At 47.6% G+C, this 27,308-nt stretch overlaps 1 protein-coding gene and 1 long non-coding RNA gene across 2 annotated transcripts in view; one reads left to right on the top strand and one right to left on the bottom strand.

Annotated features, from left to right (window-relative positions):
- The first annotated feature begins 3,368 nt into the window (after positions 1–3,368).
- Positions 3,369–9,456, top strand: LOC142458466 (protein SPATA31F3-like). Its single transcript, XM_075559494.1, has 5 exons — positions 3,369–3,512; positions 5,373–5,418; positions 5,864–5,924; positions 7,004–7,116; positions 8,966–9,456. The coding sequence occupies exons 1-5, from the start codon at positions 3,369–3,371 to the stop codon at positions 9,454–9,456; spliced, it is 855 nt and encodes a 284-aa protein (XP_075415609.1).
- A 7,733-nt stretch (positions 9,457–17,189) lies between these two features.
- The window catches only part of LOC142457862 (uncharacterized), an 83,917-nt gene continuing 73,798 nt past the window's right edge, over positions 17,190–27,308 (bottom strand). Inside the window, exon 5 of the long non-coding RNA XR_012786393.1 lies at positions 17,190–19,131. This is a non-coding gene — a long non-coding RNA (uncharacterized LOC142457862). The remainder of the gene's footprint in view (positions 19,132–27,308) is intronic.

Here is a 27,308-nt window from a genome sequence, read left to right as displayed (position 1 = left end):
TCTAGAACATTTTCTTCTTCCTGTACTCATTGTTATGTATGTCATTTATTTCTAATGGTGACAAACATGTCCACAAGGAAACATTCCCCATTCTGCACCTTCTACTGATTGTACTCTGCGTACTGCACCGCCGAAGCACCCCTCCTCCGTGACCATGAACTCGATGTCCATAGAGTCACAGTTCTTGGCCTTCACGTGCAGTAACTGGTGGGCAAACGCGGCCTGTCTGTCTTTCTTTTGGGACTTTCCTTGATATAGTGTGCACATGTCATACCCATCCATGGCTAAATCACTTTTAGAGGGCGAGTGGGTTGGAGAGAGGGAACCGATTACAAAGATCTACATGTGACCTCCTCCCTGGGGGACAGACAACAGAAAAGAGGGTGAAGGGAGATGTGGGACAGGGCAAGATATGACAAAATGATAATTTATAAATTATCAAGGGCTCATGAGGGAGGGGGGACCGGGGAGGGAGGGGGAAAAAAAGAGGACCTGATGCAAAGGGCTTACATGGAGTGCAAATGCTTTGAAAATGATGAGGGCAAAGAATGTACGGATGTGCTTTACACAATTGATATATGTATGGATTGTGATAAGAGTTGTATGAGTCCCTAATAAAATGTTTAAAAAAAAAAGAGTTGGAGACACATCATCACAATATGTTGTCATGCTCCCTCCCCGCTCCCTCATTCATTGTTTGCTCTTCAGATCTCCTCACCATTCCCACCTACCCCCTCCACCTGTTTTGGATTCTTTTCTGGTGTAGATAATGCATGCCTTTTAAAATAAGTTCATTTTAGTGGTTGAAAGAAAAGAAAGACCAAGGACCCAGGTATCAGTTATGGTTCTCCAGGGAAGAGGAACCAATAGAAACCACATACCCATTTACAGCAAAAGATTAACTTTAAGGGTTTGGCTCACATAAGCATATGGAGTAGAAAGTCCCAAATTTGTAAGGACACTAGTCAGGAGTTAGCGTTGCAATCTTAAGGTGGAATTTCTTCTCCAGATAGCGTGTGGGCTTTAACTGAATAGTAAAGACCCACTCCCATTGAGGCTAAGCTCCTTTTACTTAAAATCAGCTAATTGTAGATATCAACCACACCTGTAAACTATCTTCCCATCCACACCCAGATTACTGTTTGATTAAATAACTAGGTTCTCCAGCCTAGCAAGTGGGGCCTTAACATTAACTGTCTCATCCTCCCTCCAAAGATCTGATCTCAACGTTCCTCCTCTTGTCTTCTTTTGGTTTGTTTTACAAAGCTTTATTTTGTTGATCAGTGTGCTTTGCGAAGAGACTGGACGTCAATCCCACTGCTTCCAACCCCGGAAGAAGTGCTGTACACAGGACAGGCACAGTGCCAACGGGCCCAGCGGGACGGGACTGCTTTGTAAGCCTGTTCTTCATGGATCCAGTCACAGCACAAGGCTGGTAGTCCACCAATTCCTCTGCTTAAACCAGAGGCCGATTTCTTTCTCGGCGCTTTTGACTGAGTCACTCCCAGGAATGATGCTCCTGCCAACGTGAACACAAAAGTCCCATCTGGGGTGGCTGGCTTAGAACCCACTGGTTGGTCTCCCCCAGCATCACCTGACCTGTTTTCACGTTCAGTCCCTCCCAGACCTTGGCCACAATGGGTCCCGAGTTCAAGTCCTTCCCCCTCCCTGGGGAGAACGGGCGGTCTTGCAGGTCCATGAAGTGCTGCTTCAGCAAGGTGTTCACCGGAGGCCTTAAGGAACCTCATGGTCGCCGGACAGAACCCTTCTGCTCAAAGCACTCAATGAGGTCTCCCACCAAGCAAGTCAGCTGGTGCGGGAGCGGCTGCCGGATCCCTGGAGCTGGAGCAGAGAAAGCCCTCTTGTCTTTCTAGATAATTCCTTTCCAATCACCCAAAACCGCTCCTATAGATGAGTCACACTTCTTACTGCCAAATAAACGCCTGGCTTGTTCATTTTTTTCCACTTGTTTGTAAGTTTCTCACTGGGAGCCTAACCCTTTCCCCCAAACCTGCTCTTTGAGACCCAACCTAGCCACCCGGATCCTTTCTACCTTTATCTTGATGTTTAGAATTTGAAACCTCAAAAGTGGGCACATAAAATCATTTGAAGTGGATAGCTGGCTCTTGTTTGATATGAATTAGTCTTATCTTTTTAAAAAACTGAATGTTTAAGTGCTTTGAGACCAGGCAGAACAAACTCAAAATATGCTTACCTTTGACACTGCCCAGCTTAGGGATATACATATTATGTGCTCACCATGCCCGATGGGTGGGGGACTGGATGCTGGGTGAAGTGTCAAATCAGCTCTTCAGAAGCCTAATAAGTGGTTTGGTATGGGCCAACTCTCACCAGGACAAGAACCTCTGAAGGACATTGAGAAATCCTGGCATGTTGGATTTCAATATCAGACGGTTGATAGGGATGAAGAAGCTAACAATAATGTGTGGATGAGTGCATAGTAGTAGTGGATACTGGAGTTAAATGGGAAAATCCTGCCCTGCCTTAAGGTGTTCAAATTGAGTATGGGGGTGGGGGTGGGGCAGAAAACAGCCAAACATCAAACATTCCCATCCTGACGAACTGAGCCAAAGAGCCCCACAAGCTCATAATCCCTAAACAAATGTCTTGCCCACAACCCATCTCCATGAATGACCAAGATACTATCAAATCTGCAGAGGCAACTCTGCTCAGTCAAACCAGGCAAAGACTTCCATCAGGGAGTCTCATCCAGGTGCCTCCACGGAAAACAGACTTGACGATCTCTTCCTACACATTTGAAGTTTCCCCCTCCCACAGACAAGACCATCCTTCATGCTCAGAATGTTTTTGAAAAGAGCCACAGCCTTGTCTTTTCATTGACCCATTGGGCAAGGTCCCCTTGCTGAACCTCTCAGTGCTAACTACCTGTGACGTCAGAATGGCTTCTCACATGATGAGGCCCGCCCCGTCTGCTTACATGCGTGTTGCAATGATTTTACCAGTAAAGGTGGCATAGGTGTTGAAGTGCCACTGACTGGGACACTCTCCCTCGTGTAGCGCTCACTGGGTGCATAGAATTAGTTCTTGGGGGAGGGGTGCTCACATTATTGTTGAGAGAGCAGGCTCTGGGCACTCGAGAGACCATAAGAGGGCATATGCTGGCAGTGCCCCGGCACCTTTAGTATCAAGCTTCACAAATCGCACAGGCAACATCTGCCACTGAATCACCACATGAGCTTCTGGCAGATAACAGGAGGGTTTGTAACGCAGTCTTGGGCTTTGGTTCCATCCTCTATGAGTCAGAGATGAAAGGTCTAGAATCTGGAGGCAGGAAGTTCCAAGACCCTGAAAACCCAGGAAGGCAGAAGACTAGTGAACTTTAGACCATGTTGAGCCCTATCCTTTTTCTGTGGAATGCTGGATATCCCTTATATACCTACGGCTCTGTCTTCGTGATTATGCTAATTATTTGGAAAATGAAAAGGAACCAGCAAGGATTGAGCTTGGGACCCAGCAGAAGCTGTTACCGGGTAGGGAAATGGCACGGCGGGGCCTAAACTAATGACGCCTCCGGGTACACGCAATCCCCTCGCTTTCACTCTCATTCCATCCAAAGCCTTGCTGCTCACCTGCCCCTGGGGTGACACTGACCTCCTCTTGTCACATCAAACCCTAATTTTCTTTTAAAAAAATTCATTTTATTGGGGGTTCAGAGAGTGCTTATCACAATCCATACATGCATCCATTCTGTCGAGCACATTTGTACATATGTTGCCATCATCATTTTCAAAACATTTTCTTTCTACTTGAGCCTTGGTATCGGCTCCTCATTTTTCCCCTCCCTCTCATGAACCCTTGATAATTCATAAATTATTTTTTCATGTCTTTCACTGACCAATGTCTACCTTTACCCACTTTTGGGCTGTCTGTTCCCTTGGGAGGGGGTTATATGTATATCATTGTGATCTGTTACCCTTTCTCCCCTCACCTTCCCCTTCCTCTCCTGGTATCGCTACTCTCAATATTGGTCCTGAGGGATGTATCCGTCCTGAATTCCCTGTGTTTCCAGCTCTTATCTGTACCTATGTACATGTTCTCGTCTAGCCAGATTTTTAAGGTAGAATTGGGGTCATGATAATTGGGGTGAGGAGGCATTAAATAACTAGAGAAAATTGGTACATTTAATCGGTGCTATACTAACCCTAATTTCCTTTTCCTTTTTAAAAATTAAATACTTTTATTGGGGGCTCTTACATCTCTTATCACAATCCATACATTCATCCATTGTGCCATGCACATTTGTACATATGTTGCCATCATCATTTTCAATGCATTTTCTTTCTACTTGAGCCCTTGGTATCAGGTCCTCATTTTCCCCTCCCTCTCATGAACCCTTAATAAGTTATAGATTATTATTTTCATATCTTACATGGTCCTCTGTCACCCTTCACCCACTTTTCTGTCTCTGTCCCCCTGGGAGGGGGTTATATGTTAATCCTTGTGATCGATTCCCTCTTTCTCCCCTCCCCTTCCCCTTATCCTCCTTGTATCTCTATTCTCATTGCTGGCCCTGAGGAGTTAGGATTCTGGATTCCCTGTGTTTCGGGCTCTTATCTATAGTAGTGTGCATGTTCTGGTCTAATCCAATTTGTAAGGAAGAGTTGAGGTCAGGATAGTGGGGGGGGGGGAACATTAACAAACTAGAGGAAAGTGAGGTGTTTCATCAGTGCTACACTGCACCCTGACTAACCCTACTTTTCTATGGCGTTTCCTCACTATATCCCAGATCAGCTGTAACTTGGGCGGGGGGAAAGGGGTGTCACGGTTATTTTAGTTGGTGGTCATCTAGTGCCTTTGATGGCTGAGGTCCCTGGGCTACTGTAACCACCTACTCTCTAATCCAGTGGTTCTCGACCTTCCTAATGCCTCTACCCTTTACTACAGTTCTTCATGTTGTGGTGACCCCCCCAACCATAACATTATTTTTCATTGCTACATCATAACGGCAATTTTGCTACTGTTATGAATTGGGTGACCCTTGTAAAAGGGTCGTTTGACCCCTAAAGGGGTCGCAACCCACAGGTTGAGAACCGCTGCTCGAATCAGTTCTATTTCCCCTTCTGTTTCATCTTCAACTCTCCATAGAGCTAAGTCTGGGACTGGGGATGGGTGGTATGACGTCTAGAACAGTCTGGGAGTCAGTCAGAAATAAGTGGAGAGGGAAATTCTGGGGAAGGGGCTGGAGCAGGGAAAGAAAAGGTGAGTTTCACCATTGGCACCTACCAAGGCGTTGGGGGTGGGGGGCGGGACAGTTTATGGATTCTGTCTCACTTTGGATGTGATAAGACAATTGGGTTGTAGCTTCATACAACTCTGTTTTTGTCCTTAAGTGTCACCGAAAAATCGGACCAAGGACTGGAGCTAGATCATCAACAGGTAAACTCCCAATCTCTCTCCTGACTCCCCTGCAGTGAGGTAAGGTGCCCATGGATAGTGACTGTTTCTAGCTCTTAGGTGCCAGGTGCTCTAACCACATCGATTCTGATTCCCCACAGAGTCTGGGAGTGTTCAAAGTTCTCTTTCTCCCATAGCCTGCAGGGACTGAAGAATGAGCATGGCAGGCAGTGGCCCTGGGCCATGTACCAGTTCTATGACCCTATAGAAGTCACGGTGCCTCTCAGGCTTATTTTCCATCAAGGCCCCTGCTTCACTCACCCCTGGCTGTGAGCATTGACTGAGATTAGAAATAGCACGTTGTAAATGTTTCTGTTGTACACACTCTCTTACAGTATGACTCAGCGTTGTCAGTTTCCTCTCATTCAGTATCAGAAGCCTTGCTCAGCTCCCCTGTCAACCTTAACACTGTCTTCTGGTTTCTCAGCTAGAAGAACTTCCCAAGAAGAAGCTGAGAAGCTGAGGAAGTTGCTCTCTCTTATGAGAAGGTGACTTCTTACTTTGGGGCTGTTCTGACTCCCAGCCTGGCCTGTAATAATGTCTGAACATGACACTGGGACAGAGAACCATGAACACTAGAAGTTGGTTTGGGGAAGAGGGGAGGGGACAGGTTCCAAACGCCACCTGGCCTGTGATGATTTGGCAACAGGGCACTAGAGGGAAGCAGGCAGAGAGGGAAACGTTGGGAGGGGACAGTGCACAGTGGAGGCTGGCTCCCTGCGGAGAGTCTTGTCACCGTCAAAGGCGTCCCAGAGAGGCCTCTCCCAAAGGGCACTCTCAGGCCACAGCCACGGCAACCCCTGCGCTCAGGGCCTGACCGCCGTGCACCCCAGACGAGACTCCACGTGGGCCGACCTGAGAAATGGAACCAGTTGTCCAGCCAAGAGAATGGGTTTACAGACACACGTCCACATTGTCCTAGGCACTGTAGCAGCAGGATTCGTTCAGGGTCCAGCCTGAGTCTCCTCCGATCTGTCTTCAGCGAGGCCAGTCTCTGGGACAGCCCTACACAAGAGGGTTTGTATCTTAGCCTGTGACGTGCCCTAGAGAATGGGGTCCTTCACAAGAGATGCTTTGTACAGTCCCAGGGCTGCTTTGTACAGCTCCCGGGATGCAGAGTGCCTGCGAGAATCCCATTTTCTTTCCTTTCAGCTGAGAAATACTTGATAGCAGGCTTGGTTTCTTGGTCCAAAATGAGACCAAGTTCTACTCGGTCCAGTTGCTAATGCACTTTCCAACCCCATCTGCTTGGCTTCCTACTTTAGCTTTGCAAACACAGGTCCAAAGAGAACTGAACCCCAAGTCTCAGTCCTTTCAGATGCCCCCACTTTCACATGAGTTTTCAGAGACTGTCTAACAAGGCCCAGACCCTCATCTCAGCCAGATCTAACCTGCTGAATGGTCCTTTCTTATGGAGAACAGCCAAACAGGAGCCCCCAGGGGAAGGCCCAGGGCTTACAAGCCTATGAGAGGGCAGGGTCAGCCCCCTCACCCTGCCCCGCCCTGGCCACAGTGCCCTCAGGGGCAGAGGGGACCACAGCAGTAATGGCCATGCTTCCCTTCCCAGCCACAACTGGCTTCCTCGGGAGGGAAGCGTGCGGAGCATCCTCTGTGCAGACCCCTGCTGCCCCACCTGCAATGACTTAGCTCTGGAAATCCAGCAACTGCTGCAGGGGGAGAGCCACTTGGTCACCTCCACTTCCCTGGGGCCAGCACAGCACTCGTCTGGCCCAGAGAATTTGTCTGAGCCCGGGGTCTCTGAGCCCAGGCTGCATCTGGGCGCCAAGCACTCTAAAAAACACGCATCAGCATCAGCCACCAAACTGTCACAAGTAGCAGTTCAGCAACCCTCAGCGCAGATGGCTGCCCCGCTCTCGGACGAGTTCAGCATTCAGCACTACTGGGATGAGTACCTGCAGCTGGGGCAGGACTGCCCACTGCCAGGCCTGTCGGGGACCCTGGACACCCTGCATGCTCCGAACCTCGTGGAGCCGGGCAGCCCTGCAACGCAGCCGGAGAAGAAGAAGAAGGATTCTGAAGTTGTCCTAGAGAAAAAAGGTCAGCGTCCCTTGAATACTACGTCCCCTTAGCCTAGAACACACAGACCTTGCATTCTCTGCACACCTGCTGCTCCTTAGTCTCCAAGCCTAGAAGGTTCTTTAAGATAATTATCAATGAACACATTTCCACTCTTCAGGGCTACCAAGATCCGTGGAGCCATTCCACCTGCAGCTAACAAAACGCACTTCCCATGGTTTTCAAAACCTAGAACCACCACCAACTCTATCTCTCCTCCGAAATGCTACTGCCAGCCCTTTCCTCTCCCTGGCTTGGGGCTCATGGGAGGCTTTCTGGGCTTTGGGCAGATCCACTCTGGATCTACTGAGAGCAACAATGTCTCTGGGAAGAAGTCCCCAACCTATGGCTCTGGTTAGACTCTGTTCCCACCCCCAGCCCTCAGTGGTCTCTGCTGTTCCCCGGCTGACTCACAGGACAGCCTGCAGCCCAAACCAGCTGCTCCTTCTGTGGCTTCTCTTCTAAGCAATGAGTCCCTGTCCTGCCCCTGGGGGTGTGTTCACAAAAGGGGTGTCCTGGTTTCTCTCTCTCTCTCTGGTTGTTCTTCCATCTCCATGCTGCCCCAAACTTCAGCCTTGCCTGGTCCCTCCCATTCCTCAATCTAGGCTTACCCTCCTGACCATCACCAAGCCCAGATCCATGTCAGAGAACATAGCTGTCAACTGGGGGAGCCCTGGAAGCTTTAGCCTGTGCAAGGTGAAGGGCAAGGGCAAGCCCTCCACTTCATCCCCAACCCCAAAGAGGAGACAAAACCTCCGGAAAATGCAAAGCCACAGGGGATCACAGAAAAGGGGTGGGAAGGCGGGGGCTTTCCCCACAGAGACAACAAACACCTGTTATAGGGCTTATGGGGGAACTTAAAGCAATAATCTCAGGGCCCCTGACTTCCTAAATGGGTTTGGGATCTTCTTTCTCAGGCAGAAATGTAGCGTGGCCCACGGGTGCCTAAGTGGGTTTGGGCTAACAGGATGTGGCTGACTTTGTACAGCCACGGCGTGCAGCCTTGCAGCTCAGGGTTCTTTGCGGCTGTCTTTAGCAGCCTGACCCCTACCTTATGATCCCAAAGAGCTCATGTAGCAAAGGGAACCGAGAGAATGTCCCAAAAGGCAGTTAAAGGAAACCCAGGACGTCACCCAACCCGCGGTTCCGGAGAAAGGCCTGGAAGCGCCAGGCCTCCTAGGGTCAATTGATTGGATCAAGATTGGCAGGGCTGGCATTTGAAGGGCCATGTGTTCTAAGGCCATACTCTGCAGGGTCAAACGTTACAGGGTCAGCAAGCCAGGTGTTGCAGGACAAACCGTTTGGGGGAAGACTTTACCAAGCCAGGCCTCGGGAACCCGTTTTCCAGGGCCTTCTGGTGGAGGGTGCACTTTGGCAGGGCCCCAAAGTCAGGGTCACACTTTACCTGGCCTGCTACAAACAGCCCATCCTCACAAAAGCCCCCTCCTTGCAGAAGCTCCAGAAGCCGGCTTGCGAAGTAAGATGAAGTGCCTCCTCCACTGGTTGAACCCCAGGACGGGAAGCCAACGGCAAGAGCAAGGCGCTGTCCTCTCCAAGTCTGCGACAGTGACCAAAGCGAAGCAAAGCACTGCTGAGAAGAGCCCTGACCTTAGCGACAGCCGCGTGGGGGATGCTAAGTCCAGGAAGGCCGGAGAACCCAAGGCCCGGCCTCCCCCAGCTGAAGACTCGAGCCTGCCTTTCTTTGATGCCTCCTCCTGCCCTGCAGATCAGCGCCAAGGGAGCGCCCTTCAGTTTTGCCAGTCCTTGATCGTGTGCCACCATCACCAGTGCCCAGAGCACAGTGATCCGCTGAACTGTGATGTGCAAGCAGACAGTCGACCTGGAATCTCCACTCCCGGGTTAGAAGATGCTTGTCCCAAAGAGAAGGCTCGGCCTGAGCAAAAGCAGTGCGTGGATTCCCAAAGCTGGGCCACGCCCCGCTGAGGCCTTCCTGGAAAAGGCCTCCCATGATTCCATTCATGCGCACCTGAGGGGAGGCCCTCTCCCAATAGACTCTACCACCAAAGAGCCGCCTTGTGTCGCTGTCTCCTTATTTCAGAGATCGTGAGTGATGGAGCGAGTAAGGCAGGTTGAGCGAGGTGGAAGAGCTTATGCACCCAGCTCTGCTGGGTCAGGACTTCACACGACTCCTCCCACCCGCTCTGCATGATGGACGAAGGGACAGCAGTGGGACACTGAGGGTCAAGGCCTGAGAGAGGTGGATGTGACGGGGTGCTGACCAAAAGCTGTGGCTGGAAATACATTATTGGCCCTCATTAGGCAGCATTCATTGGAAATTATATCTCTTATAATACAACACATAATTATATTTATGCACATCTGTATGTATAGATATACCAAATCATTTGATGAAGACATCCTAAAAAAGGTCACAATGAAAATGACCTTGAGCTGGGCCTTGCCTTCAAACAATTCACTTGCTTGGTGTCATGCACAGTCTCAGGTACCAGGGACACACAGAGCACAACACAAGGCTTTGTTCCATGGTAGAGAGTGACGTAAGTCAGCCTTACAGCAGTTTCATAAATATGAGCTGGGTCAAGCAAAGAGGTAAAAGGAAACAGGAAGGCTCCGAGTGCAGTGTGGGGCGTGTTTGTGGCAAGTGTCCTGGAAGACACGGTGTGGGCACTGAGTTTCAAAGGGTGAGTGGCAGAGGGTGGCGGTGGTAAAGCTTCCCCAGGCCGAGAGCTCAGCATGAGCAGAGGCGCGGTGCTGGGAAGGTAGCGTGCCTGGTCAGAGGACGGGGGCTAGCTAGAGAATTCCTGTAGTCAGGGCAACGTTACGTCCAAAGCTTGGAGGGTCCACAATGCAGTTGGACAGCTAGAGGAGAGACGGCACTCTCTCATCGCCTGGAAAAAGCCTGAACACTCTCCGTAGGTTTCGCAGACCATCGGCTTATAGAAACATTGGAAACACAGCCGAGAATCCAAGGGGTTGATGATGGGAGTGGGCTGAGGAAGCAGATGAAATAAACATCAGGCAACTATGTAGTAGGCAGATCTAAAAACCAAGTCAAGGAAAGGAGACCAGGGAGGATTTTAATTGGGTGTCACTTTAATCAGAAAATTCAAACTGGGGGCAGTGAGGGTAAGAATTATAGGGAAATGCTCTGTATTTACTGGCCAAATTTTCTGTTCATCTATGGCTGCCCTGAAAAATAAAGTGTCTAAAAAATAAGCAGGTGATCAAGGCAGGTGTCACTAGAAAGTTAGCAGTTGAGCAAAAACTCGCAGGAGGTGAGAGAAAGCCCCATGCATAAACGTGAGAAGAGATTTACCGGCAAAGACAGCAGCGAATGTACCTGTGCGGTTCCCAAGAGCAGGAGAGCAGGGGCCTGAATCAGGGTGCCATGGAGAACCTAGGCGAGGGGCCCGGCGAGGAAACCAAGGCAGGGAGGAATAATGTCAATGTAAATTTTAAGATTTATGTTTCAAAAACGTATCAAAAGTCAACATTTTTATTATTATCATTGCAATGCAGATTTACAAAGCAGTAGAGATTAACGTAATCTTGGTTCCCAGTGATATGCAGGAGGTATTAATTTTTTACGTAGAAGCAATTTCCTCTCAGAAATTACATAAACATTTTAGGGCACAACCATAAGATATTTATAATTATGAGAAAGAGAGCATGGACTTAAAAACATTTTAAAAGCGCTTATTGGGAGACAAAGAATAAACATACCGAATGTACTTTTTAAAAATCATTTTATTGGGAGCTCATACAACTCTTATCACAATCCATCCATCCATCCATTGTGTCGAGCACATTTTTACATTTGTTGCCATCATCATTCTCAAAACATTTGCTTTCTACTTGAGCCCTTGGTATCAGCTCCTCATTTTTCCCTTCCCTCCCCAATGCCCTCTCCCTCATGAATCCTTGATAATTTATAAATTCTTATTTTATCATGTCTTACACGGTCTGACATCTCCCTTCACCCACTTTTCTGCTCTCCCTCAGGGAGGAGCTTATATGTAGATCCTTATAATTGGATCCCCTTTCTACCCCACCTTTGCTCTACCCTCCAGATATTGCCAAACTCAGCACAGGTCCTGAACGGATCATCTGCCCTGGATTCCCTGTATTTTCAGTTCCTATCTCTACCAGTGTACAACCTCTGGTCTAGCCAGATTTGTAAGGTAGAATTGGGATCATGATAGTGGGGGGAAGGACACATTAAAGAACTAGAGGAAAGTTGTGTGTTTCAACATTGCTACACAGGCTCATCTCTCCCCGTGACCATTCTGTAAAGGGATGTCCAGTTGCCTACAGATGGGCTTTGGGTCTCCACACCCAACTCCCCTCATTGACAATGATAATGATTTTTGTTCTATTCTGCCTGATACCTGATCCCTTCAAAACTTTGTGATCACACAGGCTGGTGTGCTTCCATGTGGGCTTTGTTGCTTCTCAGCTAGATGACCGCTTGTTTACCTTCAAGCTTTTAGGACCCCAGATGCTATATCTTTTGATAGCTGGGCACCATCAGCTTTCTTCACATTTGCTTATGCACCCACTTTGTCTTCAGTGATCGTGTCAGGAAGGTGAGCATCATGGAATGCCAGTTTAATCGAACAAAGTGTTCTTGCATTGAGGGAGTCCTTGAGTGGAGGACCAATGTCCATCTGCTACCTTAATACTAAACCTATAACTATATACACATAGATCTATTTCCCCATCATCGTATATATATTTACATATGTACATTCCTGTATTTAAACCTCTATAAATGTCCTTTGCTTCTTAGTTCTTTCCTCTATGAAATGACTTTTCAAGGATGACTTTATGGGTGCAAAATTAATAATATGTAAATAGTTCTCCTTGACTCCTAAAGATCATGTGTAAAGAGTTATTGATCCAAGGCCAGTCAATTAGGAGGGCTACTCTTAAGGGCCTGATTCATTGACACTGTGTTCGCCGTTAACACAAAGCACCTCCCACTATCCTGACTCCTGCTACAACCAATCAGTCCCCAACCAGACACCAAGAACTGCTGTCTCTATAATGAGGTTGTGGCAATGGTTTGCAGATTTGCTTTAAATGGAGTTTCCATGAAGACGGCAGCTGAAGTCCATAAGAGAAACGAACAAACGCAGGAGTGAGCAAACACAGCCGTCCTCTAGCCCCGACCACAGGCCTTGCGAGTAGTACTCTTCCTTTTGCCTGAAATGGCTCGATTTTCTAGGTTTCCTCACGCCTCTGGGGGCAGAAGCACCGAGAAGAACCATTGAATGGAGCATCAAAATCCAAGCCAGATGCTTCTGAAGTGACATGGCTTTGATTTTGAGGCCACACTTAATGACACCCCAATCAGGCCGCACAAATGAGGAGCAGATCCTTAATGCTTCACAGAGGAAAGCAGCCAACTTGTATTCAGAGACACCTGATTACAATCGAATGTGAACCTGGGTGGGGGTGTTGAGGCCTTAACAAGATCAGCTCTGGTTTCTAGAGAAACACATTGTAGTGATCTGTAAGGGGGCAAACAAATGCCTGGTCAGAAAACGCAGCCTCTTTGTGCTGGAGAAACTCAGCGTTTACGCCGTCACACGGGTGCTGAATGTCGCCTGGTGGGGACTTCTTCTGCTGGGACCTGGGAATCTGCCCCCCTGGCAAGGATGGAGAGAGAAAAGGATGTATGTTGTCCCCAGCATAACGGACTGTCAGAGAACTTGTGGTGTCGTGGGAAGGGCTTGAACAGAGACGCTCAATGGGAGCATCGGTAGTCTGGGCCCCTCTGGCTGTGTGAACCACAGGAAGTGAAAGCCAGCCCGAATCTTCCCCTGGCCCTGCTGCAGCTCAGCAAGCTGACCAGCTGGGTTTGTCAGGCAGTAGCAGCTATGTGGGCACGTGTGTGTGTGTGTGTGTGTGTGTGTGTGTGTGTGTGTGTCTGGTGTTGGGACTGTTCACAGGGACCAAGTGGGAAGCAGCAGTAGAGCTGGGAAAGGGGCAACAAGAAGGCAGATAGGAGCCCTCACATCCCCAACTTCCAAGCTCTCTATGAAGAGAAGGTGCTGTGGAGAGTCGCGTAGCAGCCCCCTGAAGGCTGGAGCCACAGCTCCCTGGTCCTGCTGCGCTCCATGCCTCCATGAAGGATGAGCCCTTCCTCGCTCTCCTGGGATTCTGAGGGTGGCAATGCACCTCTGGAAAACGGCTCCCCTGGAGGTGAGGGCCTTGATAGGGCAGAAAAGAGTAAAGCAAACCTCTGAAAGGCAGAGCAAGGCCCTGCCAAGGGCTCAACAGGTAGAGGAGGAAGGGCCAGGACTCACTGCCACCAGGAAGGAGGGAATATGTCTAGATCATTCCCGCTGCCTCCACAGAGCACAGGGTCTGCACCTCCATGTGGGACGCTGCTGCCCTGCTGCCTGAGGCACATCTACGGCAGATAGGAGATCACAGTGCAGGTTCTCTTTCTCTTCCTCAAAGTGGGCCCAGGGGACCGCTCAGAGCAAAAGTGGACCGTGGACAGTCGGCACATCCGCCCTGCTCTCCCAGAGGTGGAGACTGTATGGTGATCTCCATTAGCAAGATGGGGACAGGTAACCCCTAGAGCAGCTAGGGGTGATCACAGCGGAGAGCTCCTGAACTCTGGTTTTCACACAGTTTGCACAACCACTGAGTAAGAGAGACCAACATCACCAGCGTCAACTGCCTCCCACTTTGGGTCCTGCGTCGCTGTGCCCTGGACTATAGAAGAACAATTTCTAGAGCTACATGTGGGATGCATGAAAATGAATGTCCTCCATCCTGGCTTTGAGCAGGAGACTTGACCATGAACAGCACTCTGTAAGAAGGGTGAAGTGTGTCAGGGGGGCCACCACTGGCCCCTGGCATGCGCCTGAGTGCCTCAGGGAGAGCCACATTCTGAATAGAGAAGGTGGTCACCCAGGGGGAAGGAACAGCTGTAGGAAGGAACCTGGATCCATATGAAGTGCAAAACGCACATGTAGACACTCTGAACTCCCCGCCTGTGAGAGTTGGCAATAACCACCCAGAGGCCTGCATTTTGAGCTCAGACAGGCTCCCAGTGTTCTGGCTGTTCTCCAGTGCCTGGCTGTTGATTCAGGACTCTAGCACCCCAACAGTGCCCTTGGGGTCTTGCTGAGCCAGCTACTCTGCCACCTGGATGTAGCGCTAGATGCTTCCTAGTCCCCACCTCTGTCGATCCCGAGTCATCCCATTCTCCCATGGCTTCAGCCAGCAGCTCTGCCTCTAGACAGCCCAGGAACACATGCCCCCCCCCTTAATGAATTATTGAGATATTTGAGGTTCCCAAGTGCTGAGTAAGTCAGTCTTCCTCATTTTAGTTCAAGAGGATAAGATGTAAAGGAGGTCCTGTCACCATTGAATATTCACGAGCCCATAAAAGTCTAATAGGAAGAAGCCATGATGAGGGCACCGTCTTTGGACTCTGAGGGCTTTGAGTTGTCATGAAAAGCTACCGTGATAACCTCCCACGGAAGCCAAACAGCATTTCAGGACCGTCACACCCTTGGCCCGTGTGGTTGCCTAGGCCCCACAGAGCTGGTCAGTAAGATGGAGAGGTTCTCCCTGGTCCCTGCCAGAGGCCCATGAGGCACAGGTTCAGACTCCTTTCATAGCGTTATTCCACCTTAATCGTCCCCACTCATTTGCTACGTTTACATATTCCGAGGGCAGCATTCTCTGTGTAGGCTGTTTGTGTTAGGACACGGGATGCATTCGATGGTCAGTGTGACACCTTGCCAACTGTGATCACAGAGCTGCCATGTCATGACAAAGGGAGCCTGGCCGTGACAGCGGAGCATGTTCATGTGCAGGAGGAGGGAGGCCAATGGGGAGTATAAGACACTCAGCTTACGCACCCCCTCTACCAAACCCGTAACGTCCACATGGAAATCCCGTTGGACTCCGCTCTCGGTTCGCTTCCTTTTACCTCCTCTTAGTTATCGTTTCCTTCAGATCTTAGCTGGTCTCATGGTTTCAATTCTGTCCAGCTAAAATATAGGTGTGTTGTTTTTTAAAGAATTTGTGTGGAGGCTAGAGCTGCCGCTGGTGGTGGCAGCGATGGCGCTGGGCAACGGTGGCACTGGGCACCAGCGGTGGCACTGGTGACTGGTGGTTTCCCTCCTTCGCATGGGGTCGGGAGAAAAAATAAAAAGAATTTGTATGTGAATGGGTGAAGGTTTATAGAGCAAATCACTCTGCCAATCAACAACTCTAACCTTTCATGTCATGCCATTGGTTACAGTCCCCACAATGTCACATCCCTCCTGCTACTTCCTCATTCCCCATGCCAGTCCTCTCTCACCTCTTCAAGGCTTGTAGCTAAATGGTGAGTTCATATTGCCAGTGAGACCTACACCCTCACGTCTAGACCAGTACTATCAGTTCCTTCCATGACATTTTCTTTTCTTTTGCATCATCTTATTGGGGGCTCATACAGCTCTGAATCTATCCATCCGTCCGTCCATCCATCCATCCATTCATCCATCCATCCATTGTGTCAAGCACATTAGTACATTTGTTGTCATCACCATTTTCAAACATTTTATTTATTTTTTAATCATTTTATTGGGGGCCCATACAACTCTTATCACAATCTGTACATACATCAATTGTGTTATGCACATTTGTACATTCGTTGCCCTCATCATTCTGAAAACATTTGCTCTCTACGTAAGCCCTTGGCATCAGCTCATTTTTCCCCTCTCTCATGAATGCTTGCTAATTTATAAGTTATTATTTTGTCATAACTTACATGGTCTGATGTCTCCCTTCACCCACTTTTCTGTTGTCCATCCCCCAGGAAGGAGGTTATATGTAGATCCTAATAATCAGTTCCCCCTTTTTACCCCAAAATATCACCACTCTCAGCACTGGTCCTGAAGGAATCATCTGTCCTGGATTTCCTATGTTTCCAGTTCCTATCTGTACCCATGTACATCCTCTGGTCTAGCCAGATTTGTAAGGTAGAATTGGGATCATGATAGTGGGATGGGAGAAAGCATTTAGGAACTAGAGGAAAGTTGTATGTTTTATCGTTGCTACATTGCACCCTGACTGGCTCATCTCCTCCCCATGATGCTCTATAAGGGGATGTCCAGTTGCTTACAGATGGGCTTTCGGTCCCCACTCTGCACCCCTCCTCATTCACAATGATATGATTTTTTGTTCTTTGATGCCTGATACCTGATGCCTTCAATACCTCATGCTCACACAGGCTGGTGTGCTTCTACCATGTGGGCTTTGTTCCTTCTGAGCTAATGGCTGCTTGCTTTATTTCTTTCCCCCCCCCCAACTTCACCACATGCTTTATTAATATACTTTTAAAATCATTTTATTAGGGGCTTATACAACTCTTATCACAATTCATACCTGCATCAATTGTGTAAAGCGCATTTGTACATTCATTGCCCTCATCATTCTCAAAACATTTGCTCTCCACTTAAGCCCCCGGCATCAGCTCCTCATTTTCCCCCTCCCTCCCCGTTTCTCCCTCCCTCAAGGGCCCTTGATAAATTTATGTTATTATTTTGCCATATCTTGACCTGTCCGATGTCTCCCATCACCCACTTTTCTGTGATCCTGTCCTCAGGAAGGTCACATGTAGATCCTTGTAATCGGTTCCCCCTTTCCAACCCACCCTCCCTCTACCCTCCCAGTATTGCCACTCACACCACTGGTCCTGAAGGAATCATCCGCCCTGGCTTCCCTGTGCTTCCAGTTCCTATCTGTACCAGTGTACATCCTCTGGTCTAACCAGACTTGCAAGGTAGAAGTGGGATCATGACAGGGTGTGTGTGTGTGTAGGGGGTTGGGGGGGGGAAACATTTAGGAACAAGAAGAAAGTTGTATTTTTCATCATGGCTACATCACACCCTGACTGGCTTATCTCCTCCCAGAGTCCAGTGGCCTACAAATGGGCTTTGGGTCTCCACTCCACACTCCCCCCTTCATTTACTATGATAAGATTTTTTGTTCTGATGATGCCTGGTACCTGATTCCTTCGACACCTCGCGTTGCACAGGCTGGTGTGCTTCTTCCATGTGAGCTTTGTTGCTTCTCAACCAGATGGCTGCTTGTTTACCTTCAAGCCTTTAAGACCCCAGATGCTATATCTTTTGATAGCTGGGCACCATCAGCTTTCTTTGCCACATTTGCTTATGCACCCATTTTTCTTCAGCGATTGCATCATGGAGGTGAACACACATTGATATGATTTTTTGTTCTATCATGCATGGTAACTGATCCTTTCGGTACCTCATGATCACACAGGCTGGTGTGCTTCTTCTATGTGGGCTTTGTTGCTTCTCAGCTAGATGGCCACTTGTTTATCTTCAAGCCTTTAAGACCCCCGACGCTATATCTTTTGATAGCTGGACACCATCAGCTTTCTTCACCACCTTTGCTTATGCACCCGCTTTGCGTTCAGTGATTGTATTGGGAAGGTGAGCATTATGGAATGCCAGTTTAATAGAACAAAGTATTCTTGCATTGAGGGAGTACTTGAGTGGAGGTTCAAGGTCCATCTGCTACCTTAGTACTAAATCTATAAATATATGCACATAGATCTATTTCCCCATCATCATATGTAAACATATTTATATGTACATGCTTTTATTTAGACCTCTATAAATGCCCTTTGCCTCCTAGCTCTTTCCTCTATTTCCTTTTACTTTCTTCTTGTCCCACTATGATGCTCAACCTTAATTTGGTTACAGTAATTCCTCTTGGTTACATTACCCTTGGTCATGCCCTACCACGTCTCCTTCACCCTCACCACTGATTTGGATCACTTGTTGTCCCCTTGTCCCTGGGCTTGTTAACACTTCTTTTCCCTCCACCTCCCACTACCTGGGAACCATCATTCCCATTGTTTTCTCCTCCAGATTGTTCATCCAGCCTATCTTATTTAGACAGACCTGCGGAGATAATAACATGCACAAAAACAAGACAGATCAAAACAAAGCCAGCAAAACAAAACAAAACAAAAATCCAATGACAAAAAGCAACAAAAACAACAAAGAAAAGCCTATACTTAGTTCAAAGACTGTTTCTTGGCCTTTAGAAGTGTTTTCCAGTTGAGTCTGATGGGGTGCCAAGCACTGGCCCCAAAGTTTATTTTTGGTATTCCCTCAGGACTTCGTTGCTCTATTCCCCTTGCTGTTCTGTTGCACGCCCTTAGTGTTTGCCTTGGTGGGGTGGAATCTGATCGGGCGCAATTCCCACACTGTGTTTCCAGTATTGTCCCCTGTAGGGCTATGTGTCAGTGAGGGATGTCTTGTCTCATAGTGGGGCCGGCCATATGTCTTCTCTGTGGATTGGCTTCTCTGAACAGAAATATCACCCTCAAGAATTGGTGGGCCAGGAAGTGTTCCATTCTCTCTTCCTCCCCCTTCATTTGCTCCCGTGTGTTCTGATCAGACATATCCCTTTCTCTGAGGTGAAGCTTCAGTGCTATCCTCTGAAATAAATTCTTCTGGGGGAGGGGCAGCTGTCCACGTAGTTGGGATTGGGGCAAGCCCCTCAGACCTCTTCACTGGTTCCTTACTCCATGCTGGTATGTTGCATTCACATCTTGGAACACTGGGTTGAAATCTGGTCCCTCTTTTCCTGTGGAGATATAAACAATACTCTCCTCTTGGGTGGTTTAATGCCCTGTTCCCCGGCTACCCATATCTTTCCCCCGCCCTTTTCCCCATATGTATTCCTGGATTTGGTCTGGCCCCTGCCATACTAACTGGTCCTCACCCCAGGAATGTTTGCATGCAGTAGCTTTTTCCCTATGCCCCTTTTACATCTTTTTTTTTTTTCAAAGCTTACCTCAGCGGACTTATGTTGTACATGTCCTTTTGTGCTTGGCTTACTTTGCTTAGCATGATATCCTCCAAGTCTTCCCATTCAGCGATGTGTTTCGTGTATTCATCACTGCTTTTTAGTGATGCATGGTACTCCTTTGTATGTATGCATTATAGTTTTTTAATCCATTCTTCAGTTGATGGAAATTTGGGTTGTTTCCAACTCCTTGCAATTGTGAACTGTGCCACAATGAATATTGTAGCACAGATGTCTGACTGTGGTTTGCTTCTTGCCTCTTCTGGGTATATGCCCAGTAGGGGGGTTACTAGGTCATATGGAAGTTCAATTTCCATCTGTTTTAGATATCCCCAGATTGATTTCATAGTGGCTCTACATACCTTCAAGTCCACCAGCAGTGGATGAGTGTTCCTGTCTGCCCCCAGCCCCTCCAACACTTATTCTTTTCTGATTATTTGAATTGGGCTATCTTTTGAGGGTGTTAGATGGTATCTCATTTTATTTTAGTTTGCATTTCTCTTATGGCTAAAGATTGGGATCATTTTGTCTTATGTTAATTGGTCATTTTAATCTCTGCCCCTGTGAAACTTCTGCTCAGGTCCTAAGCCCACCTCCTCAGTGGGCAATTAGATTTTTTTCTTTTTGGAAGTTAGCTGAGGATTATATATTTTAGTAATAAGGCCTTTGTCTGATGTGTCATTGCTAAAGATGTTTTCTGAGTCCGTGGAGACTATTACTCTCTTGGGGAATTCTTTCGATGTACACAGGTGTTTGATCTTCAGTATATCCCATTTGTCAATTTGTGCCTCCTCTGTGTTTGTGTCCTTCCCTATTTCTGATAGCCTATGTATTCCCTGTGCCAAAGTTCTCAGGTTGGTCCCAATTCCCTCATTGATGGCCCTAATAGTTTGGGATTTTACTTCAAGGTCTGTGATCCACCTTGAATTTATTCTTGTGCATGGAGGGAGATAAGGATCTTGCATCATTTTTCTGCAGGTAGATCTCCATTTTTTCCAGCACCACTTGTTGAAGAGGGCATATGCTTCCCATTGGATATTTTTGGGCCCTTATCAAAGATCAATTGTCTGTATGCTAATGACTTTATTTCTGAGTTTTCAGTTCTTTTCCATTGCTCTGAGTATCTGTCATTATACCAGTACCATGCGGTTTTGAACACTGTGGCTGTATAATATGTGCTAAAGTCAGGTAAAGAGAGCCCTCCCACTGTGTCCTTCTTGAGGAGTTCTCTGCTAATTCTGGGCTTCTTCCCTCTCCATATGAAGTTGGTAATCACTCTTTCAATTTCTTTGAAGAAAGATGAGGGTAATTGCATTGGGTTTGCATTAAACTTATATAGAGCCTTGGGCAGAACTGTCATCTTTACTATATTGGGTCTTCCAATCCATGAGCATGGGATATTCTTCCATTTGTTGAGGTCACTCTTGGTTTCTTGCAATAGTGTTCTGTAGTTTTCCTCATATAGATCTTTTGTTCTTTTAGTCTGGTATATCCCTAGATACTTCAATTTGTGTTTGCCTGTTGTGAAGGGTACCGCCTTTTTGACCTCCTCTTCTGTGGTCTTATTCGATGTGTAAAGCAGTACCCTGGACTTCTGTTTGTTGATTTTGTATCCTGCCACTCTGCCAAAATCCTCCATTGCTTCAGTACATCCTTTGTGGAGTTTTGGATTTTCCTTATATAAAATTGTATCATCTGCAAATGACGATAGTTTCACATCTTCCTTCCCCAGGCGAATACTTTTTATGTCTTTCTTTTGCCTTATGCTGTTAGCTCAAACCTCCAGTACGATGTTAAATAAGAGAGGGGACAAGGGACATCCTTTTCTAGTCCCCCTTTTCAGTAGGATTGTATTAATCTTTTCTCCAGTGACTACCACATTGGCACAGGAATTGGTGTTGGATGTTGTCGAATGCTTTTTCTGCATCTATCAATATTATCGTGTGGTTCTTATAGTTTTTCATGTTAAGGTGGCGAATAATACTAATGGTCTTTCGTATGTTGAACCATCGCTGCACCCCTGGTATGAATCCCACTTGGTCATAGTGAATTATTTGTTTTATATGCTTTTGTATTCTATTGGCCAGTATTTTATTATGGATTTTTGCATCGATGTTCATTAGGGATATTGGTCTGTAGTTATTGATTCTTGTGGGATCCTTGTCCAGTTTTGGTATAGAGTTATACTAGCTTCATAGGAGTTTGGGAGTTTGCCATCTTTTCCTATGTTCTGGAAGAGTTTATTTAGGATTGGTGTCAGTTCGTCCCTCAATGTTTAGGAGAATTCTCCTGTGAAGCCACCTGGTCTAGGGGACTTTTTGTTGGTAATCCCTTGATAACCTTGTCTATTTCTTTTACTGTTATGGGTCTGTTGAGATTCTTGACTTCCTTTGGGGATAGTCTAGGGAGGGCTTGTTTTTCCAAGACTTTGTCAATGTCTTCCAAATTGTTGAATTCATTGGAGTACAATCCTTCATAGTACTGTGTAATTATCCTTTCAATTTCAATAGGGTCTGTTGTAAAGTCCCCTCTTTCATCCCTCATCCTTGCTATTGAAATTTGTTCCCTTCTTTCTTTGGTTAGCTTTGACAGCAGTATTGTCAATTCTGTTTATCCTTTCAAAGAACCAACTTTTTGCAGCATAATCTCAGCCCTGATTTTTGTATTTTCTTTTGCTATTAGTAAGATTGTCCTACTGACTCTGCTCTAGTTGTAAATTTCAATCATGAGTCTCTCTTCCTTTTTCAAGTGTGCATGCATTGTTATGAAACTTCCTCTGATAACTGCCTTTGCGGTGTCCCCTATGTTTTGGTATGTCATGTTCTCATTCTTGTTGGTTTCTAGAAATTTCCTAATTTCATCTCTGATCTGTGCCAGTATGCACTCCTTTTGCAATAGAGAGTTATTCATCTTCAATTGTTTGCTCTTGTTTTCTTTGTCTTTCTTTTGTTGATTTCTAGTCTTATGGCACAGTGGTCAAAGGGAGAGGTCTGTCTGATATTAATATGCTTAAATTTATGTAGACTTGTCTTATGACCCAGTATGTGGTCTATCTTTGAATATGTGTCATGCAGGCTTGAAAAGACTGATTTTTTTAAAATTGGGATGAAAGTCTGTGTAAATATCTATCAGGTCAAATAGTCTAATTGTAGGTTTTGGATCTCTAGCCTCTTTGTTGAGTTTTTTCCCCTGTGATCTATCTTTTTCTGAGAGCGGTGTATTGAAGTCACCCACTATAATTATTGAGACAGTGATTTTCTTTTTCATCTTTTGGAGTGTTTGGTTAATGTATTCAGCGGGTCTCTCATTTGGAGAATATATGTTTACAATGTTTACTTGTTCTTTGTCTATCATTCCCTTGAGCATTATAGTGTCCCTTTATATGGTTTGCACTTTGTGGCCAATATTATCCAAGATTAGGATTGCAATCCCTGCTTTTTGACTTGCTGATTGCTTGGTATGCCTTTCTCCAGCCTTTGATTCTCAGCTTATTTTTGTCAATAGCCTTGAGATATGTCTCCTGTAGGCAGCAGATTGATGGGTTGTGTTTTCTAAGCCAGTTCCATTGATATGCAGGGTTATTATCTCCATCGTCGGCCTCGTAGATCCTCTCAAAAGCCACCCATTTTAATTAGACCGTGCTCTCTGCATTGCATGGTAAATCCAAGACTTTTTCCTGTCACAATGCAATCATCTTCAATTGTGTTGGTCTTGCTTAGAAGATTGGTGGAGAGATCAGCTTTCTTAGCAAGTTTTGAATGTTAATTTTTTTTAATTATCTCTTTTTTCCTGAAGGCATCCTAGTGAGAAAAGTAATTGACTAGTGAGATCAGTGTATTACTGAGGGGACTTGCTTGCAGTTATCCACTATCACAGACTTGTGTGAACACATTGTGTTGGGAATAAACCTCTGTCAGTTCCTGGAACCCTGTTTGCCTAATGCTCTCAGGGCAGCGTGAACTTCCTCCTCGGTACCATTGTTTCATGATCACATGCCACCATTTGAAATGGCTAGATGTCCACTAGGTCTTTTGGGTACAAGTGACTCTATGTCTTCCATCTTCTTCGGAGGCTTCCTGCGTCGCTCAGTATTTTGAGTTCTGTCAGCTGTGGGTCCACTGAGTGTGCTCTCCCTTTTCGGTGTTCCAACTCAGAGTCTTCACTTATTTCACTAGAACACTTCATCGCCTTAGGTTGACTTCGGATATTTTCTGCTCACTTCTTTTATTTCATCATTTCTTCCATTTGCTTTAGCTACTTTTTGATCAAGAGCGATTTTCATTCTTTGATTTTTTTTCTTTCTTTCCTGTCTTTTTAATGACCGACCGACAAGGAACACAGAAATAAAAACCCGTGGTGGCAACATGAGGCGCTCTAGCCACTGAAAGCTCAAGTTCCCCAATTTGATCCGTTCTCATAGAAACTCCTTGGGATGGGAAGACAGAATGTGGAAATGCCAGAATGTGTCTACCTCACCTTACTAGGAATGAAGGAATGAGAAAAGAGGACAAGAGTTCCTACTGTGCTATTGACTAATTGGACTTTCCTAGTTTTAATGGCACTGTGGACACTTCTTGCCTCATTCTTGCTATCCATAAAATGGGCCAACACTGATCCTGCCTCACTCACACGGTGGTGATGAGCATCCAATGAGACTGGGAAGGAGACCACACATCATCAATGTTGAAGTTATGCAGAGACAGGACATGCCAGAGAGCATGACTTTTGGGGTGGGGGGCGGTGCTTAGAGTCCTTCATTCAGAATCAAAACCTTATGACTCTGCCTCCAGTACTTCTGACTGTCTCCTGGTTTTTCAGCTAGGAGAACTTCTAAGAAAGCACTGTCGAATCGTGCAAAGAGGCTCTCAAAAAAGAAAAAAAAAAATGAGCTTTGGTTGTTTGCTTTTTGCTGTCTCTCAAGTCCCAGCTTGGCCTGTGATGGTCTCAGTTTAGCCAAGGGGAGGATGAGGAGAGGGGTAGTGATTGTAAGGAAGTCATTCACAGAACAGGCTCCTTCACGTGCTGAGGGAGGGGTCAGGAGAGACTGGATGTCTCAGAAGAGACTAGTTTCCCACACATGTTAATGCTAGATGTCAAGTTTGACTGCTTTGTAACTGATCATTAAAGAGTGGGACTCAATCAGAGTGATCCAGTTTAGAGACAGCATTTTTGCGTAGATCACTTACCATGGTCCTATTCCGTTTGCACCGACACCCTCTCAAAGGCAGACTCCTTGAAATGCTCAGACAGACACCTATCATCTTATCCTATCATTAGGATCTCCAGAAAACAGCCCTAGTCCCTAAGAGCTCATGTGTATAGCACCCCCTGGTGAGCCACACATGACAGCCCACAGTTCCTAGAAGAGCTTGTTCCCACAATGCTGACATGATCCCGGATATGGCCATCAGACATTTCTTTCCTCACCCCAAGTGAGATGCACTCCAGGTTCCACCTTGTGTTATGCCCAGAGATGGTCATTCTGCTAAGCAGTTGACATCCTTGCCTGCCTGGTGTCCCAGTTCAGTTTCTCAATAAGAGTTCAGCAGAGAATGGATCCACCTCCTGCCCTCTCTCTGGACTCTGCCCGCCCATCAGTTAGGTGCGCCTTGTCCTCCTAGACCAGGATCAGCTCATCCAGGCATCCAAAGCAAAGGGCTGATTCCCAAGGGGAGGCCCAAGCTGACAGGCCTCGGTGAGGGTGTGTCCCTAGACCACAGTGTCCACAGAGAGGAGGTGACGCCTCCTCAGTAACAATTTCCCTGCTCCCCTTTTCAGCTGGAGGTCGCTTAAGCGGGGGAGATGTGTGTTGCGAGGCCTACATGCTAAGTCCCACTACCAAGATTCCAATCTCTCAGCCATCCAACCAGATATTGAATGCCCCATGGCACCAGACATAGAATGCCCTCTCCCACTGGACATTAAAGGACCCGTTGCACTGGCCATTGAAGGCCCCGTCGCACCGGTCATTGAAAGCCCCATCCCACCGGGCATTGAACACCCCATCCCACCAGCTATTGAATGGTCCATCCCTCTGTCCATTAAAGGCCCCATCCTACCAGACATTGTATGCTAGGTCCCACCTGAAAATGAATGCCTGGTCCCACCAGCCATTGAACGCCCTGTCCCACCGGACACTGAGGGCCCCATCCCACCAGATATTGAACGCCCCTTCCCACCAGCCATTGAATGCCCGATAGTACCAGCCATTGAAGACCCCATCCCACCGGCCACTGAACGCCCGTTGCACCGGCAATTGAATGCCCCTTCGCACTGGATATTGAAGGCTCCATCGCACTGGGCGTTGAAGGCCCCAACCCACCGCACATTGAACGCCCAGTCCCACCTTACATTGAAGACCTCATCCCACTGACCATTGAACTCCCCATCCCACCAGTTATTGAACGTGTGATACCACTGGACAATAAACGCCTAGTCCCAGCAGCCATTGAGCACCCCGTCCCACCGGACATTGAAGACCCCCTTGCACTGAACATTGAAGACCCTGTCCCACTGGACATTGAATGCCCTGTAACACTGGATATTGAACACCCTGTCCCACGGGACATAAAATGCCCCATGCCACCGGACACTGAACCCCCAGTCTCACCAGCCATTGAACCCCCCAGGCTAACGGGATTTTGAACACCCATTCCCACTGGACATTCCACAGGACACAGTTGCACAAAAGTGCCACTCTCAAGAATAGCTGGCCAGTGAGCTCAAGCTGGTACAGCAGAACCAGAAGCAAGCTAGTTCTGGTTCTGTTTCTGTCCTCTGCGTCACCAACATCTCACCCTACAATGAGGAGGCATCTGTCACAGGGCAAATGGCCCCAGCCTGGAGGAGGCCTGGTGCCCAGCAGGAACACCAGAGGCCAGCAGGAACACCTAGGATCTGCCTTGAAGAGGGTAAAAAGATTCCTTCCTGCCTTCCTCCCACGCACCCTGCAGGAGAGCCCACGACAACCAGGGTGGGAAAGTCTCAGAAGCACTGGGCTCTAAGGCGCCCTAAGAAAACAGAAAAGAGAAAAGGCATCTTGACCCAGGCTTCTCCCAGGGAGATACAGGGGAGCCTGGGCTTTGTGAATGAACCCCAAGCCCATGATGGCCCACAGCAGCCCCCCTCGTGTCTTCTGGCTGCTTGTCTTTCCTCGGCCACCTGCACAACTCTCCTCCAGCGATGGTGACTCATGCTACCCATCCACAAGGTTGGTGGTAAAGGAGGACATGGACAGGCCTCCAGAAGTGAGGCTCGTCCCTGGGTCTCCAAGGAAGAAGGGTTCCGTTTAAACCCACACACCCCTCGGTCTCTTCCTCACCCATCAGCCTTAGTCGCCTTTGCAACATAAAAGTTCCACCCTTTAACCAGACTCGGCCTGCCCTAAATGCTTGTGTACTGTGCAGGTAAGGTTCCAGTGACAAGTGAAGTTGGTAGGGTGTCCTCGGTCCTGTCTGCTCTTTCCTGGAAGGGTCCCTGTGTGCTTAATCACTCCATCTCTGGGGAGGGGATCAGACTGTGGTAACAGAGAGCTAGGTCTCATGACCCTGTGTCAGGAGTGAACAGTAGAGAATGTCGAAAAACACAGATAGCCCCTGCTGACCCAGCCTCTGAAGCCCTTACAGGTAACCAGACACCTCCATCTACTGACAAATCCACCTCATCATCTGCCCTAAGAGACACAGATGAGACACAGGCATTAACCCCCACCCCCGTCCCACCGGACATTTCACAGACCCCAGATCCAGAAAGGGGCCGCTAAAAAGAACAGCTGGTCAGTGAGCTAACTGTGGTGCAGCAGACCCAGAAGCAAGCCACTTCCAGTTTTGGTTCTGGCCTCGGTCACCAAGATATCACCCTCTGGGAGGAGGCATCTGTCACCAGCATGAACAGCCCCAGCCTGGAGGAGGCCTGGTGCCCAGGATCCCGAAGCCGCTTGACCAGCAGTCAGCAGG

This window comes from Tenrec ecaudatus, chromosome 10, assembly GCF_050624435.1.
Source record: "Tenrec ecaudatus isolate mTenEca1 chromosome 10, mTenEca1.hap1, whole genome shotgun sequence".
In the NCBI taxonomy this organism is placed as follows: Eukaryota; Metazoa; Chordata; class Mammalia; order Afrosoricida; family Tenrecidae; genus Tenrec; species Tenrec ecaudatus.
Note: the sequence above shows the minus strand (reverse complement) of the source record. Positions and strands in the feature narration are given on the sequence as shown.